Below are 20,585 nucleotides of genomic sequence, written 5' to 3' on the forward strand. Positions count from 1 at the left end.
ATGGCCCATTTTGCATCTTACTATAGCTCTTAATTTGGTGAATATGAGATGTGCTCAATAAACACCAAAAAACATGGATTGGGAAAGTGTGCTACAGATGACAGTAACATAATCAAAAGAGAAGTGTTTTGATACATATGGGAACTTGCACTTCAAATCACTGGGGTTGGGGTGCCTGGGTGGCTCAGTTGGTTGGGCGTCCAACTTCAGCTTGGGTCATGAGCTCACAGTTCGTGAGTTCAAGCCCCATGTCAGACTCTGTGCTGACAGCTCAGAGCCTGGAGCCTGCTTCGGATTCTGTGTCTCCCTCTCTCTCTGTTCCTCCCCTGCTCACACACTCTCTCTCTCTCAAAAATAAAGATTTAAAAAAATTTTTTTAAATCATTGGGGGAAAGATAGGTAATTCAAAATATAGTAGTGTTGGGACAGTTGGATGGGCATCTGGGAAGAAATAAAGTTGGGATTCACATCTTGTGTCTTATATCAAAATAAATTCCTGAGTAGAAAAAATCATGGGATTAAAAAAAAAAAAAAAACAAAAAACCTGGGAGTGAGAAATGCCCGTGTATATAAGACAAAAATGCAGAAGCACAGAGAAAAATATTGATTGATTTGACTAGAAAAAATCTGCCTGGAAAAAATAGCATAAACAAAGTCAAAAAACAAATGACAAAGGTGAAAATATCTACAATTCATATCACAAACCAAGGACTATTTTCCTTAATAAAGAACTTGTTTTACAAATCAGTAAAAAGACCAGCATCACAGTAGAAAAATGAGCAAATGACATGTTATTTCATAAAAAATCTCCCTCCAGTGTATGAAGATGCTCAGTCTCCCTCGTAATAAAAGAAATGCAAATTAAAACTCCAAGCTACAAAACAAAAACAAAAAAACCCGTAAGGCTATGAGACACCATTTTTAAATTATAAAATTGGCAAAGATCAATGAGTTTGATAACACTATCTGTTGAGAGCAGATATTCTCACGTACTGCTGACAATTTAAGTTGGGATGACCTTCATGTAAGTACTGTGCATTGGTAAAATACACTCCAACCTCTCATCTCTTACCATTTTTCTCTTGTTCAATCCAAATTAGCCACAATTGTGTCCTTGCTCCTCTTCAAGTAAGCCAAGCACACTCCAGCCCTAGGTGTCTATGCACCTACCTTTCCCTACTACCCATGAAATGCACATCAATTTTTCCTTACCTCCTTCAGGTCTTTACTCAAATGTCACTTCTACAGGGAAGCATTCTCTGATCATTGTCGAAAAAAGTGGCTCTCAACCTCTCCATCATTCTCTTTTTACCCTGTTTTTAATTCCAGGCACTTAATATATGACATTATTCTACGTGTTTATTATTGCTCCTCTCCCATTAGACTGTAAACCTTGTAAAGGCAAGGACTTTGTTGTGCATACTGCTGTGTACCTAGACTCTAGAATAGTACAGGCTCAGCATGTAATAGGTGTTCATTAAGTACACACACCGAATGAATGAATGAATGAGCAAACTTCTTTGAAGGACAACTTAGCAATATCTACTAAAATTTAGAATAGAAAAAAAATTTAGAGTAGACATACCTAGCATTTCCTCTCTAGGCATTACATGTAGTTTTACAAAGGCACAAAGTAGAGAATGTACAAGGTTATTTGCTGTGGCATTATTTCTAATAGTGAAAGGATAAACAACCTAAGGTCAACTTTTAAAATAGATCATCTACATCTATACAATGGAATACTATGTAGACATAGAAGAATCTCCGATTCTGAAAATTCTCTTGCTACCTTTGGCAAATATTATACAGATATCACATGACCATCTTAACTCCCTGGTGATATCATTAAGAATGCTACCTGAAGGGCATCTGGGTGGCTCAGTTGGTTAAGTGTCTGACTCTTGGTTTCGGCTCAGGTCATGATTTCATGGTTCATGAGTTCGAGCCCCCTATCAGGCTCTGTACTGACAGTGTGGAGCCTGCTTGGGTTCTCTCCCTCCCTCCCTCTCTCTCTCTCTCTCTGCTCCTCCCACATGCACACTCCCTCTCAAAATAAATAAACTTAAAAAAAAAAAAGGAATGATCCCTTTAATGGAGTTTTTAATGGTAAAGAGGGTAGGGATAGACAGGTAGAAAGAGTGAATTTTTTAGTTTTATTTAATATTAATTTCCTTGCAGGAAACATAGAATATCTGCCAGTTAAACAATATTCTAAAAGAAGAAAGATGTAACTGTACACATATAACCTAGTTCAACAAAGATCTTCTCTTTGTAGATCCAAACTCATAAATAAGCCTAAACTGGCAATGCCTATTGTTCATTTTAGTATGGGTAGATTTCCCATATTACAAACAAACTTCTGTAGTTACGGGAAGAGCTTCAGGTTTTCAGAATGTCTTTAGAATGTATTTCCTGATCCTGGAGGGGCAGAATTCCCCAGCCATCCATCAGAAGACCTCAACGTGTGGCAGCCGGCGTCCTGCAGGGCTGCTCTTCTCCTCCACGGTTATACATAAAGACATAATGCCTCTGGAATAATCCCCTGTTAACCATTTATCCCCTCCAATCTTAGCAAACTATAATTTGCTTTCTGCTCCTCAAATAAAATATTCTCATCCCTATCTCTTTATCATTAATCTCCTCTTCTTTTTCTTTCTTCCAGTTTCTCTCATCTGGAATTCTATGTAAACTTCTATCCAAATACTACCATTTCAAGGGCAGGCAAAGTCCCATCTCTCCACTAAAGGGCAGTCTTTCCTGACTATTCTACCCTATGGTAACCTAGGCTCTGGCCCTCTAACCTTTCTCAAGCATTTGGCTCTAATCTGTTTGCTGCCTAATTCTGTTAATTAGCTTTTCACAAGTTTTTGACTTATCTTCCAATTAGATTGTAAGCTCCTTAAAGGCATATTTCTATATTCTGTTTCTCCTATATTCCTCATGCATCTACATAGTAGATAATCTAAAAGTCTCAGTTTTGAAAAGTAACATGGTCAATCCAAACATGACCCAACATGTACGTTTAGTGCTCTTTACAGATTTTTCTAGAGCCATGTTTATACATTCTTTGTATAATTGTATAAGTGTATAATATTGTATTATAAAATTATACAAAGAATGTATAAACATGGTTCTTCTACTAGCCCCATAAATTCTTTGAGTTTCTGGTATCAGAACTCGTCAGCTGACTCTGTGTCCCAGCCACAAGACTGAAGTTGTTCATCCTGTGGGAACTCAACCTCGAGGTCATAAACAAAATTTGGATCATCCTTCTTCTTCTGATTTTTCTCAAAAAGTTCATCCATGATGCTCTTTCTTTTGGCAAGTTCCTTGTCATCTAGTTTGTTCAGGTCTTCCTCAGGATCAATCGTTGTTTCCCGCTGAATTTGTTCCATCGTTTCTGCCAAACTTTGCCCCCACAAATAACCTCGTAAAAAACTGAATAACTTCTCTAGCTGCCTCAGGGACACTTGTTCCAGGTAATTCTTGTGTCGTGGATTATTCTTTAACTGTTCAGCAGCTCTGCTGCAATCTAGGAGGAAGAAACAAAACTATATACCACACATAACACATACACCAAAAACTACTGATGTACCACAAACTACTGAAAGCATTACCTGCTATTACAGCCAAGAAGCGAAGTGGCTTTTTCAGAATGAATTATTTTGCAGAACTATTCCTTTATATTGGGATATGTGGGGGGGGGGGGGGGGAGGAGGGATGTATTTTTTATTTCCTCAATCACTTTGAGGAGATTTTAAATATTTGCAACTGGAGAAAACATCTGAAATGAAAAGGTAGTATTATAGTTTTAGATATTAGTTCTGGTACTAATATCAACACTGCACATAAAAAACACATTTGGAGGGAGAGAAAAGAGTTAATATTACTGAATAATGCTTCTCATTTAACCCATATCCAATTCTGAATGGGTGGGATTATCAATGTCCTCTTACAGATCAGGAAACTGAAGCTCACTGAGAACAAGTAATTTAACTGGGTTCACACATCTACCCTGATAGTCAGGATTTGAACCTAAGACTGTGTAACTCTGAAGACCATGTCACTTCATTATGAGACTCAAATCATTCTTATTAAGTGACTTAGAGGAGATTTAAGATAGGCAAGATAAAACATGAGGTACCTGAAAACTTTGAAAAGTTTCGGATTGGCATGATGCGTTGGCGACTTTTCCCCTTCATTTCATTCTCATAGATTAAGATAATAGCTGGAGGCTGGAACCTAATTCCACATTTTTTGGCAATGCACATCATTTTCACATACACTTCAGGGTAAATCAGAGGAAGTCTGATGACAATGTGTTAGTCACATAATGACTTCCTGCTAAAGGGGAAAAAAACGTAAGTGTTGGATAAACCACACTCCCTAGTACCCCACCTCCCTAGCAGATCTGGCTCTAGTCCACTTCTAGGAATGCATTCTTGGCCTATCAAGCCCAATACTTTGAGAGCTACTGTGAAAGTTCAGTTTGGCCCTCAGTTATCAGTAGTCTGTTGGGTCCCTGGTTCACTGAGGTGTGTAGGTTTGTTCACACACGAGCCTGGATATGCAGTTCAGTCCGGACCTCTTGGTGTACTGCACTCTTAATCAAAGATTGTAAATGAACCCCTGCATCAGCCCAAGAATCAACTTATAGGACCTTTTTTTTTTTTAATTTTTTTTTTTAACATTTATTTATTTTTGAGACAGAGAGAGAGCATGAACAGGGGAGGGTCAGAGAAAGAGGGAGACACAGAATCTGAAACAGGCTCCAGGCTCTGAGCTATCAGCACAGAGCCCGATGCGGGGCTCGAACCCACGGACCGCGAGATCGTGACCTGAGCTGAAGTCAGGACGCTTAACTGACTGAGCCACCCAGGTGCCCCTAGGATCTTTTTTATTTACCAGTTAAACAAGTATGCATAAGTACCCTCTATGGCAAGATAGTAAGATTTTTTAACCTTAAACATTATGTCCTGAGAGGTTCACCCAACCAGATCTGTCTCCTCTGTACTTTCCTAATCATTTTACTCATCAAGCTTTTTATGATTACTTAATCATTTACCTACCCGTCTTTCTTTTTTTCTTTTAAGATTTTATTTTTAAGTAATCTCTATAGCCAACGTGGGGCTCAAACTCACAACTCCAAGATCAAGAGTCACATGCTTGGGGTGCCCAGGTGGCTCAGTTAGGTAAGCGTCTGACTTCCGCTCAGGTCATGATCTCACGGTTCGTGAGTTCAAGCCTCACGTCAAGTTCTGTGCTGACAGCTCAGAACCTGGAGCCTGCTTCAGATTCTGTGTCCTTTTCTCCCTCTGCCCCTCCCCCTCTGTGCTCTCTGTCTCTCAAAACTAAAAATAAACGTTAAAAAAAAAAAAAAAGAGGCACATGCTCTACTGACTGAGCCAGCTAGACATCCCTCTTCCCCCTTCTATTCTACATGCTACATGAGGTAAGCAATGTATCGATTATTCACCAGAACATCCCAGTATAATACCTGGAATGTAGTAGGCATTCCATACATACTTGTTTGATTTAATGTACTAATACAAGACACAGCCTCTGTACATCCTCTAAGTGTTCACAGTCTAGAAGTCTGATAAAAAATGCAGACTTGATGCAGATTTAACCTCTACATATACAAGCAATAAAGTTTTACATGGTTTTTATTTCAACTCATTTGTCTCACTATATGTTTTTTCAGTCACAAGAAGCACAGCTATTTTGCAGTTAATACTTTCTATCCCCTCTTCCTGGTGCCCAGTGCCAAAATACACTTAATGATAGGGACTGCCTTAGATAGAACTATGACATTCTCAAGAAGACTTCAAAATGTCAAGGAACCTAGAGGTAAAGCAGCACAGGGTGATGATATCTCCATAAACTTAGTTCTGTTAGAGAATCACTTTAGGAAAATAGTACATTGTAGAAAACTGGGGGTTAGGTGGAAGAGGAGGAGGAAACATATATAAAATAATTACCATTGATTCTTTCCAGTTTTTTTTCTACACATAGTTTTTTTAAATATAGTATTTTTTATATTAAGCATCTGTCTTCTGCCTTTTAAAGAAGGCTCCATACGGGATAGGCTCAAACTCACGACTCTGAGATCAAGAGTCTCATGCTCTACAAATTGAGCCAGCCAAGAGCCCCTATGTCTTGCCTTTTAAGTTTAACCACCTATGTGACTTTGTCATTAGATGTTTTACTAAAATGCAAATTTTTATATGATAGCCAAGTGTTTTATCCTATGGACATACCATAATCTATAACATTCACCCCTTACTGTTGGACATCAGAATTTTTACTCTTAAGAAATTAATCATAGGGGCGCGTGGGTGGCTCAGTCGGTTAAGCGTCCGACTTAGGCTCAGGTCATGATCTCACGGTTGGGAGTTTGAGCCCTGCGTTGGGCTCTGTGCTGACAGCTCAGAGCCTGGAGCCTGCTTTGGATTCTGTGTCTTCCTCTCTCTCTGACCCTACCCCATTCATGCTCTGTCTCTCTCTGTCTCAAAAATAAATAAACATTAAAAAAATTTTTTTTAAAAAAGAAATGAATCATAAAGAACTGCTTTTTCAAATTACTGTGCTCTGTCTCCGATCTGATGTAATAATTTCACCCATCCCCTTCTTAACAAATACTACTCCCAGTTCATCTCACTAAAATCTAGCCTGTTAGTAAGCTTTCTAGGAGATCCCACTGAGCACAATATAAATCCCACACACTCAAGCAAATGCCCGTACTCATGAATGACATACGCAATTGATAATAATGTAGGTTTTTTTTTTTTATTTACTACAGAGTCTTTTCTTTTTAAAATTTAACTTTTATTTGTACTAAAGTAATGTCGCTTTTCTGTTTAAAATGTAAAATAGTGATCCCTATCAAAATGACACCAACAGTCTTCACAGAGTTAGAACAAACAATCCTAAAATTTGTATGGAACCAGAAAAGACCCTGAATAGCCAAAGCAATCCTGAAAAAGAACACAAAGCTGGAGGCATCACAATTCCAGACTTTAAGCTGTGTTACAAAGCTGTAATCATCAAGACAGTGTGGTACTGGCACAATATTACTGGGTGATTAAAAAGAATGAAATCTTGCCATTTGCAACAACGTGGATGGAACTAGAGTGCATTTTGCTACGTGAAGTAAGTCAGAGAAAGATAAATATCATATGATTTCACTCACAAGTGGAATTTAAGATACGAAACAGATGAATATAAGGGAAGGCAAGCAAAAATAATATAAAAACAGTGAGGGGGACAAACCATAAGAGACTCTTAAATACAGAGAAGAAACTGAGGGTTGCTGAAGGGGTTTTGGGTGGAGTCTAAATGGGCAAGGGACATTAAGGAGGACACTTGTTGGGATGAGCACTGGGTGTTATATGTAAGTGATGAATCACCAAATTCTATTCTTGAAATCATTATTGCACTATATGTTAACTAACTTAACTAACTTTACATTTTTAATGTAAATTAAAAATAATAAGAAATAAAAGAGTGGTCAGAGAGAAGAGTAAGATTATGTCAGGACAAACATATTCCTGCTACAGAAACAGAAACAACCCCTTCCAAGTATGTATCAAGTTCAGAACTCTGCTTTGAAGAATAAACAGGAGTTAAACATAGGAGGTGGAAGGAATTCCAGTAAAGGGAATAGCATTGGTTATGCCAAATGCATAATTCTATGGCATTCATTATTGTCGTAACTGAAACATGGATAGGCTTGAGATAATAGGTCAGAATCAGGCAGTAGTAGTCACACCATTCAGAGCTTTATGGTTTGATCTTACTTGGAAGTTCAAGCTTTACCCTAAAAGTTCTGGGGAACTCTCAAAGGACTGGAATCAGAGCAGTAGAAGTGTGGTTCCAGATTGGAGGAGGATTACACAGAGAGCTGGGTATTGGGAGGGATAGTAGTGACCCCAAGTGAGAAGGCTCTGCACTGAGACTGGCAGGGGGGGGGGTTGAAGATTCAATTCCAAAGGTGCTAAGGGGGTAGCGTCTGCTGTCTTGGTGATGTGATTGATTGATTGACTGGATATGGGGATTGAGAGAGAGAAAAGTATAAAAAAATTCAAAGGTTAAAAAAAATAAATCAATCAGGAGCCTGGGTGGCTCAGTTGGTTAAGCAGCCGACTGGCTCAGGTCATGATCTCACAGTTTGTGGGTTGGAGCCAGGCGTCGGGCTCTGTGCTGACAGCCCAGAGCCTGGAGCCAGCTTCAGATTCAGCATCTCTCTCTCTCTTCCCCTCCCCCTGATGCTCTCTCTCTTCCTCAAAAATAAGTAAACATTAAAAAATAAATAAATAGGGGCACTTGGATGGCTCAGTCGGTTAAGAAGTCGACTTTGGCTCAGGTCATGATTTCATGGTTCATGGGTTGGAGCCCCGCATTGGGCTGTCTGCTGTCAGTGCAGAGCCTACTTGGGATCCTCTGTCTCCCTCTCTGTCTCTGCCCCTCCCCCACTGGTGCTTTGTCTCTGTCTCTCAAAGATAAATAAACGTTAAAAAAATTAAAAACAATTAATAAATAAAAGAAATAAAATGTAAGATAATTCTCTGAGGATTATGACAAATAACTGCTGTCCTCTGCCCTTCCTCTCTTTACAGGCAACCGGTTTCAATTCTTTTAAGTGTTTCTTCCAAAATGTATCTCCATATTTCTTTTTTTTCAAAAAATTTTTAATGTTTATTTTTGACAGAGAGAGAGAGAGAGAGAGAGAGAGAGAGAGAGAGAGCATGAGCAGAGGAGGGACAGAGAGAGAGGGAGACACAAAATCTGAAGCAGGCTCCAGACTCTGAGCTGTCAGCACAGAGCCTGACGTGGGGCTCGAACTCACACACTGCGAGATCATGACCTGAGCCGAAGTCAGACGCTCAACTGACTGAGCCACCCAGGAGCCCCTGTATCTCCATATTTCTTTAAAAATTTTTCTTTTAATGTTTATTTTTTATTTTTTAGAGAGAAAGACAGCATGAACATGGGAGGGGCAGAGAGAGAGGGATACACACAATCCCAAGGAGGCTCCAGGCTCTGAGTTGCCAGCACAGAGCCCTACCGGGAGGGGGCGGGGCTCGAACTCACCAACACGAGATCATGACCTGAGCGGAAGTCCCATGCTTAACCAACTGACCACCCAGGCGCCCCTCCATATTTCTTAGTAGCATGCTTATACTGCTGTTTTCAGTATTTGACAGAACATTCTGGCATCTTTCCTCTTGCAGACACCTGTCCTAGAAATGTCTGTTCTGCTCCAATCTGCATCTAGGCCTACTTGCAGATTCAACTTAATTCATGAAGACAGACGACACATTTACCTAAGTCTTCCACTTAGGCATTAACACTTTTCTCCCCGGGGATCAGTGACTGCCATGACCTTGCTAAACATTCCCTACAGCACCTAAAAGTGTACGGATTCTGCCAACAAGTACAAGATCCTCTCCCTACTCACGTCCCCACCAGGGCAAGGCTGACTTTCTTACCCTTAGAGAAGTACAGAAAGTGCATCTTCTGCAGGGGAAGATCTAAAACCGCCGTGAGGGGGTTGTTTCCACCCAACCGCTGTGCACAGAGGAGCACTTACCTCGACTTTGAGGCCGGGCGCTGCAGGAAGAGTCGACAGCCACAGCCCCGCAGACGTGAATTTCCCTGCAGGAGGCCCGAATCCGCAAGTACCTGTCAGTGCCGGTGGAGACAGGGAGCTCCCGGATCCTGCTGGAAGGAACGCGTCCGGGGTTCGGGGTCTGGATGCAGGCCCAGGCAGGCGTTTCAAAGCAGTAAGACCTGGCACACGTCACGGCGCCTGCGCCGCTCTTCGCCCCGCCCCCGACCAGACGGCGAGGGGCGGGGCGGCGACGGAGTGAACTAGGCGGACTGTGCTGCAGCCTTCCGCGACGCCGGAACTTTCGGGGGTCCACTGCTGTGGGAAGCCGGGGAACTGCAGGACCGCGGGCGCGCGTCACGGAGTCTTCCGTCCCGGTCACCAACTCCGTGGCAGCACTCTCTAGGAGCGGCGTGAGGCGTGCGCAGGCTCCTCCGTCCGCTCGCTCCTCTGTCTTCACACGGTCCGCACGCGCTCCTTTGGGGAGCGCGTTCTCCAGCGTCCTGGCTGCCAGGGCCGTGGGCGTCCGGGCGGTGGCCTGGCTGCTTCTCTGGGAGGTGGCTGGATTCACTAGCATACCAGCCACGGCCTTCTCTGCCGCTCCCACCGACACTGGTAAAGGGAGGGGCGGGGCTGCGGGAGTGGGGAAGTACAGCCATCAGGTGTCTTGGGATGCATGAAGCTTGTGACCACCAAGGCCACAGTGCCCTGTGGGGTGTGAGAATCCCAGTCCAGAATACAGAGCCTGCCCGGGGTGGGGGCGTGGGAAGGGGAGGACAACTAGTTTTGTTTTACAAATATTTTTTGTAATAGACTGGATTGGGCTGCGGTTTTTCTTATGACTCCGGGCTGGGCAGACGAGTTGATTTCATTTCTTTGGGCCCGAGTTGGGGGCCGCAGTGCTGTGCTAGGTGCTGTGCAAGGTGCTGTGCAATAGTCATGAGAGGGAAAGTCAGTACAAATCAGGTTAGTTTCTCCATCTGTAAAATGAGGATATTAGACTAGTGTCAGTCACTGCTTTTGTGTCTTCACATATTAGGTTTCCAAGTTTATTTATTAGGTTTCCAAGTTTATTTGAAGTATTATGAAGCTAAAATGAAGTTTTAAACAACTGGTCTTGGTGATCTCTAAAGACTCTTCCACCACTGATATTTTATAATTAAAAAGAGGTCAATTTCCAGAGCCAGTTCAGGCAACAATAACCAAATAAAGTAATATTTAAGAGGAAAACTCTTGAAGGTGAATTCACATGCAACATCTTCATTTTGAAAATGGTATTTTTGCCTTAAAAATCACAAATAATAATAATATACTATCAGTAAATCAGCCTTTCTTCCAACCCAGGTGAATATGATTTACTATTCTCTAGTGTATATCCCAGTAGAATTTAAGCCGATTAGTATGAACTTTTTTTCCTAATTTAATCTATAGGTAGATATAAACACCTACTCCCCACCCCTATTAAAATTAAACATAATGAAGAAACATCTGAATTTGTACAAGAGATACCTAAAGTTATTTGTGTGAAACAAACAACGGAATAATTTGTTCCCAGAGCAAATACAGATTTCTTTAAATAGCTAGGAGGGTGGAAATATCTTAGGCTTTAAAAGTCAGGCACATCTTGGGGCGCCTGGGTGGCGCAGTCGGTTAAGCGTCCGACTTCAGCCAGGTCACGATCTCACGGTCCGTGAGTTTGAGCCCCGCGTCAGGCTCTGGGCTGATGGCTCAGAGCCTGGAGCCTGTTTCCGATTCTGTGTCTCCCTCTCTCTCTGTCCCTCCCCCGTTCATGCCCCTCCCCGTTCATGCTCTGTCTCTCTCTGTCCCAAAAATCAATAAACGTTGAAAAAAAAAAAATTTATAAAAAAAAAAAAAAGGCACATCTTGCTTCTAATCAGTCACTTACTTAGTGGTATGGCCTAGAGTCAGAACTGTTTATTTTTTATTTATTAAGTTTTATTTATTTAAATAATCTCTACACTCACTGTGGGGCTGGAACATATGACCCCGAGATCAAGAATCTCATGCTCTTCAGACTAAGCCAGCCAGGCACCCCAGAATCAGTTTCCTTCTATGTGCAAATGGCAATAATTTTGCCTGCATATTTTGCTGGGTTGTGAAAATTAAAGCACGCGAAAGCCCCAAGTAGATCTATGATATGGATATTATTATTATTTTTTAAATCTATTTTTGAGAGAGAGGGAAAGAGTGAGCACGAGCTGGGCAGGGGCAGAGAGAGGGAGACAGAGGATCTGAAGCGGGTTCTGTGCTGAAAGCCTGATGTGGGGCTTGAACTCAGGAACCGTGAGATCATGATCTGGGCGGAAGTCGGAAGCTTAACCAACTGAGCCACCCAGGCACCCCTGGATATTATGTAATAAATATTAACCTATACTTTTTTTCAGTCTTTTAATTTTCATAAAATTTTTTCATGTGTCTTTTCAGGAATACATCTAATGGATTTAGCAACACATGATGTTTTGTGGTTTTCTTTGTGTTTGTTTTAATGTTCTTCCTACACACTCCCATCTTTTGAAAATGGAGTAAAATTCCATAGCAAGGTGCCTGGCAGAGTTGATGATCATTAGTTACTGAATTTTTAATTTTATGATGTTAACACCAAGTAATAGTTTTAATATCTAAATTCTGCATGATGTCAGTACAGTGAGATTTCTGGTTATTCTAGGTTTATAAAGGAACCCTTTGAATCTTTGAAAAGCCTCTGCTTTTTGTTTCTCTGTTTTAAACATTCCCAACATCTTCACAGGGCATGAAAGTACCATCTTCTCAGTTTTCCAGGTGCGGATGGTGTACAGAAGTTAGCAGTATGTATCAGACACACAGTTTCAGTGAGCTAGGATTAAAACTGAGATCTCCTGGCTCTTTAGCCATTCTGTTCCTTTTGGTGTCCTGGGATCATCTGAATAAAGTAGTATTAATAATAAATGCCTAGGGGCGCCTGGGTGGCTCAGTCGGTTGAGCGTCCGACTTCTGCTCAGGTCATGATCTCACGGTTTGTGAGTTCAAGCCCCGCGTCGGGCTCTGTGCTGATGGCTCGGACCCCGGAGCCTGCTTCAGATTCTATGTCTCCCTCACTCTATGCCCTTCTGCCGCTCACACTCTGACTCTCTCTCTCTCTCAAGAATAAATAAACATTAAAAAAAAAATTAAAAAAAAATAAGTACCTACAGTGAGCTCTGTTGTGGTAAGCCCTGTTGCAATTTATTACGTTTTCATGACAACTAGCAGAGAGAGAAACTGTCTTGTCGAAAGTCACATAGCTATTAAGTGACAGACTGGGATTTAAAAGTAAGCTATCTAACTCCAAAATCAATGTTCTTAACCCCTGTGCTGTACTAGAAGTAGCTTTTTTAGGTAGTTTAAATTGCTTAAGTTTTAAAAGCTTTTGTTTATAGGTTGGTTAGATTTTGCAGGCAAGTGAAACCTATTCAAACAATTACTTTCTAATTATTTAAATTTTCTTTCATAGTATGCTTATTTAAAAAAAAAATCTTCTGGTTCTTATAGGCATAAGGGCCACTTGTTCTGAAATTATTTTGAGGCAAGAAGTTTTGAAAGATGGTTTCCATAGGTAAGTTGCCCATTGACTTCTACTTACATCAAAATACTGTTTTCATATAATTTAGAGCAAAATCAGTAACTGGAAAATGGATAAACCAAAAATCACTTGCTTTCTTATATTATAAATGACAGGTTTGTCATATGTGGTTCACAGTTTGAAATAGTTAAAAAAACAGAGAAGAAAACAAATGTTTATTTTTTTACCATACATATATATGTATATATGTATATGTATGTATATGTATATACATATATGTATATATGTATATATACATATATATATGTATATATATAATATATATATGTATATATATATAATATACAGCTAGAAACTATGTACATAGTATTCATATAACATTCACAATGGTTGTGAGATAGATGATACCTTTCTTGTTTTTCAGATGAGAGAACTAGGGCTCAGAGAATTTAATTTAGTAGAAGTTAGGTTGGTAGAGCTCTGACTCAAATTTATGACTGTCATACTCCAAAGCCATGCTATCAAGTACTAAGATGTTATGTCAACCTAAGTCACTGTTTTTGATTTATAATACTTGGTTCCAAATGACCAAGCTGTTTCCAAAATAGAAATTATTCTCAAAAATGAATATTTGCCAGGATTGAAGATATTTAAAAAATGGTTAAAAAGTTGTAGAAGCTGCTCTTTAAGAAAACTTCCCAAACTTTAAAAGCTTTTCAAGGTAATTAATTTGAAATGATTCTCAAACACTTGATTTACAAGTGCTGATACATTTTTGTACATACATTCAGAACCACTGAATTTTATGTCACCTTAAAATGAAACATCTCAGTTTCCGCTGTCTTCAAAGTTAGCCTACATATGACTGGCTAGGAGGCATAATGGAAAAAACTTGTTTCTTTGTTTTGTTTTGTTTTGTTTTTTTGTTTTTTGTTATTTTTTATTTTTTCTATTTTCGATGAGCAGGGGAGAAGGGCACAGAGAGAGAGAGAGAGAGAGAGAGAGAGAGAGAGAGAACCTTAAGCAGGCTCCATGCTGAGCACAGAGCCCAACACGGGACTCAACGCGGGGCTTGATCCCATGACCCTGGGATCATGACCCGAGCCAAAATCAAGAGTTGGATGCTCAACCAACTGAGCTACCCAGGCACCCCTTGTTTTGTTTTTTAACTCAGACAAATTTAGGCTCAGAGTGTAGCTCTATTATTTAGTAACTGTGTGGCCTTAGTCAAGTTTATTGAAATCTTTGCTACCTTACCAGTAAAATTGGATAATGATAGTATTTCCTCATTAGGGTTGTGAGGATTAAATCTGAGAATATATGGAAAGCCTCTTAATGTAGTGCTTGTCACATAGTACATCCCCAGGAAATGTTAGCTTTGATTATTAATAATGAGATAGGTGGGGGCACCTGGATGGCTCAGTTGGTTAGGATCTGACTCTTGGTTTTGGCTCAGGTCATGATCTCACAATTTGTGAGTTCGAGCCCCACATCAGGCATACTGCTTTTAGCACAGAGCCTGCTTTGAATATTCTCTCCCCTTCTCTCTGTTCCTCCACGGCTCATGCTGTCTCTCAAAAATAAACATTTAAAATTAAATAAATAAATAAATAAATAATGAGATAAGTGACCAAGGTAGGCAATACAGTTTCTGTAAAAGAAGAGATGTGACTATAAAGTTGTAAAACTGATTTTGGGAGGGAACTCACTCCTAAAAAGCATTTTTGGCCAAGTTTCAGATATATTTTAGGCAATGTCAGGGTAATTATGCCAAGTAATTAGGAGGGTGCCTGGGTGGTTCAGTCAATTAAGCCTCTGACTTTGGCTCAGGTTATGATCTCGCGATTTTTGAATTTGAGCCCTGCATCGGGCTCTGTGCTGATGGCTCAGAGCCTGGAGCCTGCTTCAGATTCTGTGTCTCCCTCTCTCTCTCTGCCCCTCCCCCACTCATGCTCTGTCTCTGTCTCTCTTTCTCAAAAATAAATAAAAATTTTAAAAAATTTAAAGTAATTGCGATATATTCTCAAAAGGAATGGGAAATACTAAATAACACTTGACAGTGCAAGCATAAATGATTCCAATGAGGAATAAAGAAGTACCTGAAGAAGCTGTTGTGACAGCAAAAGTAACTGTCCAATTAGAAGTGCTGAAAATAAAAACTGGGACATAAAACTAAGGGTGAAGAGTGATAGAACCCACAAGAATAACTTCAGAAACTAGAAATCTCAGAGTTATTTGAGAATTTCAGAAAATTCCATAGATCTTTTTTTTTTTTTTTAATACTTACTTATTTTGAGGGAGAGGGGACAGAGAGAGAGAATCCCAAGCAGGGTTCAAGCTCAGCCAGGAATCCGATGGGGGGTTCAATCTCATGACCTGAGCTGAAATCAAGAGTCAGATGCTTAACAAACTGAGCCACCCAGGTGCCCCACCAGTAATCATTTTTTTAAAAAGGCTTTTTAGTTATTAGAGCAGGTGTAGTCTTGCTGTTAGGGTGGAGGAAGAAACATTAATAGATTATAGAAAGTAAAATTATTTCTGTCCTCTTGTTCAAGAAGTAGTAATTCTGGAGAGGGCCAAGCAAATATTGTTAGTAGGAAACAAGTGCAAAATATGGAAGGGAATTATATAAAAGGACCTTACTATTATAAATGAGTTTAGGGTCTCGTGTGATGAACTATATCTTAGTGCCATACAAGAATTTTCTTAAATGATTGCTGAACTTCTGTTTGTAATCCTTGGATAATCTGGGACTTAGTTGATGTAGATTCTGGGCAAAATTCTAGCTCTGATTATTAAAAGTATGGTTTGTGAACCCAAAAGAGGAAGTGGTGGTCTCTGGGAACCAGCATGAATTTATTACAAATTTATGTCCTTTATAGAGATCACTAGATAGGTAGATCAGAGAGTCTTTTCTGCAAGACTTTTGATGAAGTTTTACATGTTGTATTTGTGAACAAGATAAAGAACGTGAACTCAAAAATAGAACAGAGAAATGACTTCATAAAGATTAACAAAATAAAAAAAAAATAACAGATTCATCCAACATGTTCTGATTAATGGATTGAATGTCATCTTGGAGGGAAGTCCTGAAGAGTCTGTCTTTTTTTTTTTTTTTTTAATTTTTTTTTTTTTTTAACGTTTATTTATTTTTGAGACAGAGAGAGACACAGCATGAACGGGGGAGGGGCAGAGAGAGAGGGAAACACAGAATCCGAAGCAGGCTCCAGGCTCTGAGCCATCAGCCCAGAGCCCGACGCGGGGCTCGAACTCGCGGACCGCGAGATGGTGACCTGAGCTGAAGTCAGACGCCTAACCGACTGAGCCACCCAGGCGCCCCGAGTCTCTGTCTTTTTAAATACATATATATTTTTCTAATTATAAAATAGTACATATATTCATAATTACATATACATTATCTGGAAGAAAAATTATAAGTATGTTCTACTTTTATAGAGGTGAAGTGATATAGTGCTAAGAATGTAGGGATTAGAGTATAACTACTGGGGTTTGAATCTTGACTCTTGGATAAATTAGTTTCTTAGTGCTTTGGTTTTCTTTTCTTTTTTTTTTCTTTTCTTTTTTTTTTTTTTTGAAGAGGGAAAGTATTTTTGTTTCTTCCCATGTAAATACAGAACTTTGGGATTTAATTGATTTGCATATTTTATCCTTAGATTTTATATTACTAGAAATGATATTTTTTAATGAAAATAGAATATAACAATACCACAAATATTATTCAGAATTCTTTTAGTGAATACAAATTATTAGGAAAATAAAATGCTATATGTAAAATTACCTCAGGCTATTTGGAAGAATATAAGCAAAGAAACAAAAATCTCTGTATATTTAGCTGCTGTTGATAATCAGTTCTTTATATGCATTCTTTTTTTTTTTTTTTAATGTTTATTTATTTTTGAGAGAGAGGAACAGAGTGCAAGCAGGGAAGGGGCAGAGGGAGAGGGAGACACAGAATCCAAAGCAGGCTTCAGGCTCTGAGCTGTCAGCACAGAGCCTGACGCTGTGAGATCATGACCTGAGCTGAAGTTGGATGCTTAACCGACTGAACCACCCAGGTGCCCCTTCTTGTCCATGTTTAAACTGAATGGCTGGTTTGTCATCTTATTATTGGGTTGTAAGAATTCTAATTTTGATGGAGTCCAGTTTATCATTTTTTTTTTCTCTTGTAGTTCATCGTTTTTGTGTCCTAAGTAAGAAATCCATGCCTATTCCAAGATCATTGAATTTTTGTATATACTATTAGGTTTTTTCCCTTATGGATATCCAGTTGACCCAGCATCATTTGGTGAAAGGATTATTCTTTCCTCATCAAATTACTTTGACACATTTGTTGAAAATTAATTACCTTATGTGTGAGGATCTATCTGTGCACTCTATGACGCACAAACATTTGGCAAACTGGCTCAAGGCCAAATCCTGCACATGGCTTATTTTGTACTGCCCTTGAGCTAAAAATGATTTTTATGTTTTTGAAGGTTGTTGTTTTTTTTTAAAGGCAAAGAAAAATATGTAACAAATTTTGTAAGGCTCACAAAGCCTGAAATATTTACTGTTAGGGTCTTTACAGAAAAAGTTTGCCAACCCCTGGATGTCCATCCATATGCCACTAATGCACCACCTTGATAACTATAGCTTGATAATATTATGGCTTCAAATCAGAACGTCGGAGTTCAACTTTTTTTTCAAAGTTGTTAACTTTTGGAATTAATTTGTAGATCTCTTCAAAAAAGCTTCATGAACTTTTCATTAGGATTCTGTCGAAACTCTAGATCAATTTGTAGAGAAGTGATATGTTACCATTCATGAGTATTCTGGTGCATGAATATGGCATCTTCATTTATTTAGGCTTTATCAGTTATCTTAACAACAATGTAACTTGCAGAGTATAAGTCTTGCATATGTTTTGTTAAATATATCCCTAAGTTTTTTTTAATGTAAAAAATGTTGTTTTAAAGTTTTTATTTCTGGTTGGTTTTTGCTGGTAATAAAATATAGTTGACTTTTGTATGTTTACGTTGTACCCTAATTCCTTATTGAAATCATTTATCAATGCCTGTGGCTTTTTCATGGATTCCTTAGGATATTCTACATAGGTGATCATGGGTTTGCAAAAGAAAGGCAATCTGTATGATTTTTTTTTAATGTTTATTTATTTTTGAGAGAGTGAGAATGTGCGTGAGCGTGAGTGGAGGAGGGGCAGAGACAGAGGGAGATGGAGAATCCCAAGCAGGCTCCGCGCTGTCAGAGCCTGTCGTGGGGCTCAAATTCATGAACCGTGAGATCATGACCTGAGCTGAAATCAAGAGTTGGACATTTAACCAACGGAGCCCCCCAGGTGCCCCTGTATGGTTTTTATATCCTTACCTTTTTGAACTGGCTAGAAACTCTAATACAATGTTGTTGTTGTTGTTGTTTTAATTTTTGTACTTTTTAATTTATTTTTTCCTAATACAGTATTGAATAAAACATCCTTCCCTTTCCATCCATCCTTGTTTCTCATCTTAAATGGAAGGTATCCAGCCTTTCACCATTAAATATGGTATTTATGTTAGATATTTTTGTAGGTGGCTTTTATCAGTTGAGGATGTTCTTTTATGTTCCTAGTTTCCTGAAACTTTTTTTCATGATTAATGTTAAGAATTATTAACAGCTTTTTCTGCATCTATTATAAGAGAATCATATGATTTTTCTAATTTATTCTGTCAATATGGTACAGTACAAATGTTGATAATTGGAATAATAAACTTCCCCCTTGGTCGTGATGTATTATTATCTTTTTGAAATATTACTGGATTTGATATGCTAGTATCTTGTTAAAGATTTTCTACTTCTGGGGCACCTAGGTGGATCAGTAAGGTGGGCGTCCAACTTTGGCTCAGGTCATGATCTCACAGCTCATGAGTTCGAGCCCCGTGTCGGGCTCTGTGCTAACAGTTCAGAGCCTGGAGCCTGCTTCAGATTCTGTGTCTCCCTCTCTGCCCCTCCCCCACTTGTGCTGTCTCTCTCTCTCTCTCTCTCTCTCACTCTCAGAAGTAAATAAACATTTTTGAAAAAGGTTAAAAAAATTTAATTTAATTTAAAAAATAAAAAATAACAAAACAAAATAAATAATAATTAAAAGATTAAAAAAATAAAAATAAATTTTAAAAAAGGGATTTTTTACTTCTCTGTTCATGAGGAATATTGGTCTATACTTGTCTTTTGTTGTGATGCTTTTTTCGGGCTTTGGTGTCAGGCCAGTGCTGTCCTTGTAAAATAAATTGGGAAATATTTCCTTCTACTTTATTTTCTGATTGTGCAGCATTGGTATTATTTCTTTTTAAAATATTTAATAGAATTAAACAATAAAGCCATCTAGGGCTGAGGTTTTTCATGCGGGAAGGCTTTAAACTTTTTCTTTTAATTACAAATTCAAGATACAGAGATATTTAGATATTCTATTTTTTCTTTTGTCAGTTCTTGTAATTTTTTCTTTCCAGGAATTTAGCTATTTTAAGTTGTTTAATTGGAGTAAAATTATTCAAGTATTCCCTTATTGTCCTCTTCATATGTAGAGATTGTATAGTAATGTTTCCTCTTTTATTCCTGATATTGGTGATCTGTGCTTTTTCTCTTTCATGATCAATCTAGAGATTTGTCAATGTTACTGATTTTTGGAAAGAAAAGGTTTCATTGATGTTTCTCTGTTGTCTACTTTCTGTTTCATTGATTTCTGCTCTTTATTATTTCTTTCCTTTTTGCTTTAAGTTTAATTTCCTTCTTAGTTTTTTTTTTCTTAAATTTTTTTTTTAACGTTTTATTTATTTTTGAGACAGAGAGAGACAGAGCATGAACGGGGGAGGGGTTAGAGAGGGAGACACAGAATCGGAAGCAGGCTCCAGGCTCTGAGCCATCGGCCCAGAGCCCGACGTGGGGCTCGAACTCACGGACTGCAAGATTGTGACCTGAGCCGAAGTCGGACGCCCAACCGACCGAGCCACCCAGGCGCCCCTCCTTCTTAGTTTTTTAATGTGGTGGCTTAGGTCATTGATTTTAGAGTTTTTTCCTTAATAAAAGTATCTTTGCATTTAAGGCTATGTTTCCTTCTATGCAGGACTTTAGCTGTATCCTGTAAGTTTTGACGTGTTTGTTTTCATTTTCATTTAGGTCAGTATATTTTCTAATATCCTTTTTGATTTCTTTTCTTACATCAGTTATTTAGACATATGTTGTTTGATTTTAAGGTTTTGGGGGATTTTCCAGAATTTTTTTTACTGATTTTTTGTTTGTTTTTTTATAGTAACTATTTATTCTAACCTGAGCACCTCAAAATAAACTGAACACTAGTGAAATGTTTTCTTTACCAATTTGGAATTATTATAAATGTACAAGTTCTGCTAGCTGTTCAGCACTCAA

The 20,585-nt window shown here is 38.8% G+C and overlaps 2 protein-coding genes across 3 annotated transcripts in view; one reads left to right on the plus strand and one right to left on the minus strand.

Annotated features, from left to right (window-relative positions):
• Nucleotides 1–2,139: 2,139 nt before the first annotated feature.
• On the minus strand, nt 2,140–9,879 carry CEP19 (centrosomal protein 19). 2 transcript variants are annotated; one of them, XM_015541518.2, is made up of 3 exons: nt 9,593–9,879; nt 4,145–4,341; nt 2,140–3,532 (listed from the first exon to the last, which is right to left on the minus strand). In XM_015541518.2, exons 2-3 carry the CDS (start codon nt 4,272–4,274, stop codon nt 3,171–3,173), a joined length of 492 nt encoding a protein of 163 aa, XP_015397004.1. In that variant the 5' UTR covers nt 4,275–4,341; nt 9,593–9,879; the 3' UTR covers nt 2,140–3,170. The 2 variants fall into 2 exon arrangements, with proteins under 2 accessions (XP_015397004.1, XP_015397003.1); XM_015541517.2 differs by having other exon boundaries at nt 4,145–4,344.
• PIGX (phosphatidylinositol glycan anchor biosynthesis class X) overlaps nt 7,723–20,585 on the plus strand; it is an 81,905-nt gene continuing 69,042 nt past the window's right edge. The window contains exons 1-4 of the mRNA XM_042998339.1: nt 7,723–7,907; nt 9,526–9,680; nt 9,791–10,225; nt 13,139–13,202. Coding sequence (XP_042854273.1) covers nt 7,723–7,907; nt 9,526–9,680; nt 9,791–10,225; nt 13,139–13,202 — 839 coding nt within the window. The remainder of the gene's footprint in view (nt 7,908–9,525; nt 9,681–9,790; nt 10,226–13,138; nt 13,203–20,585) is intronic.

The sequence above is a fragment of the Panthera tigris genome, chromosome C2 (assembly GCF_018350195.1).
Source record: "Panthera tigris isolate Pti1 chromosome C2, P.tigris_Pti1_mat1.1, whole genome shotgun sequence".
NCBI classification, from domain to species: domain Eukaryota; kingdom Metazoa; phylum Chordata; class Mammalia; order Carnivora; family Felidae; genus Panthera; species Panthera tigris.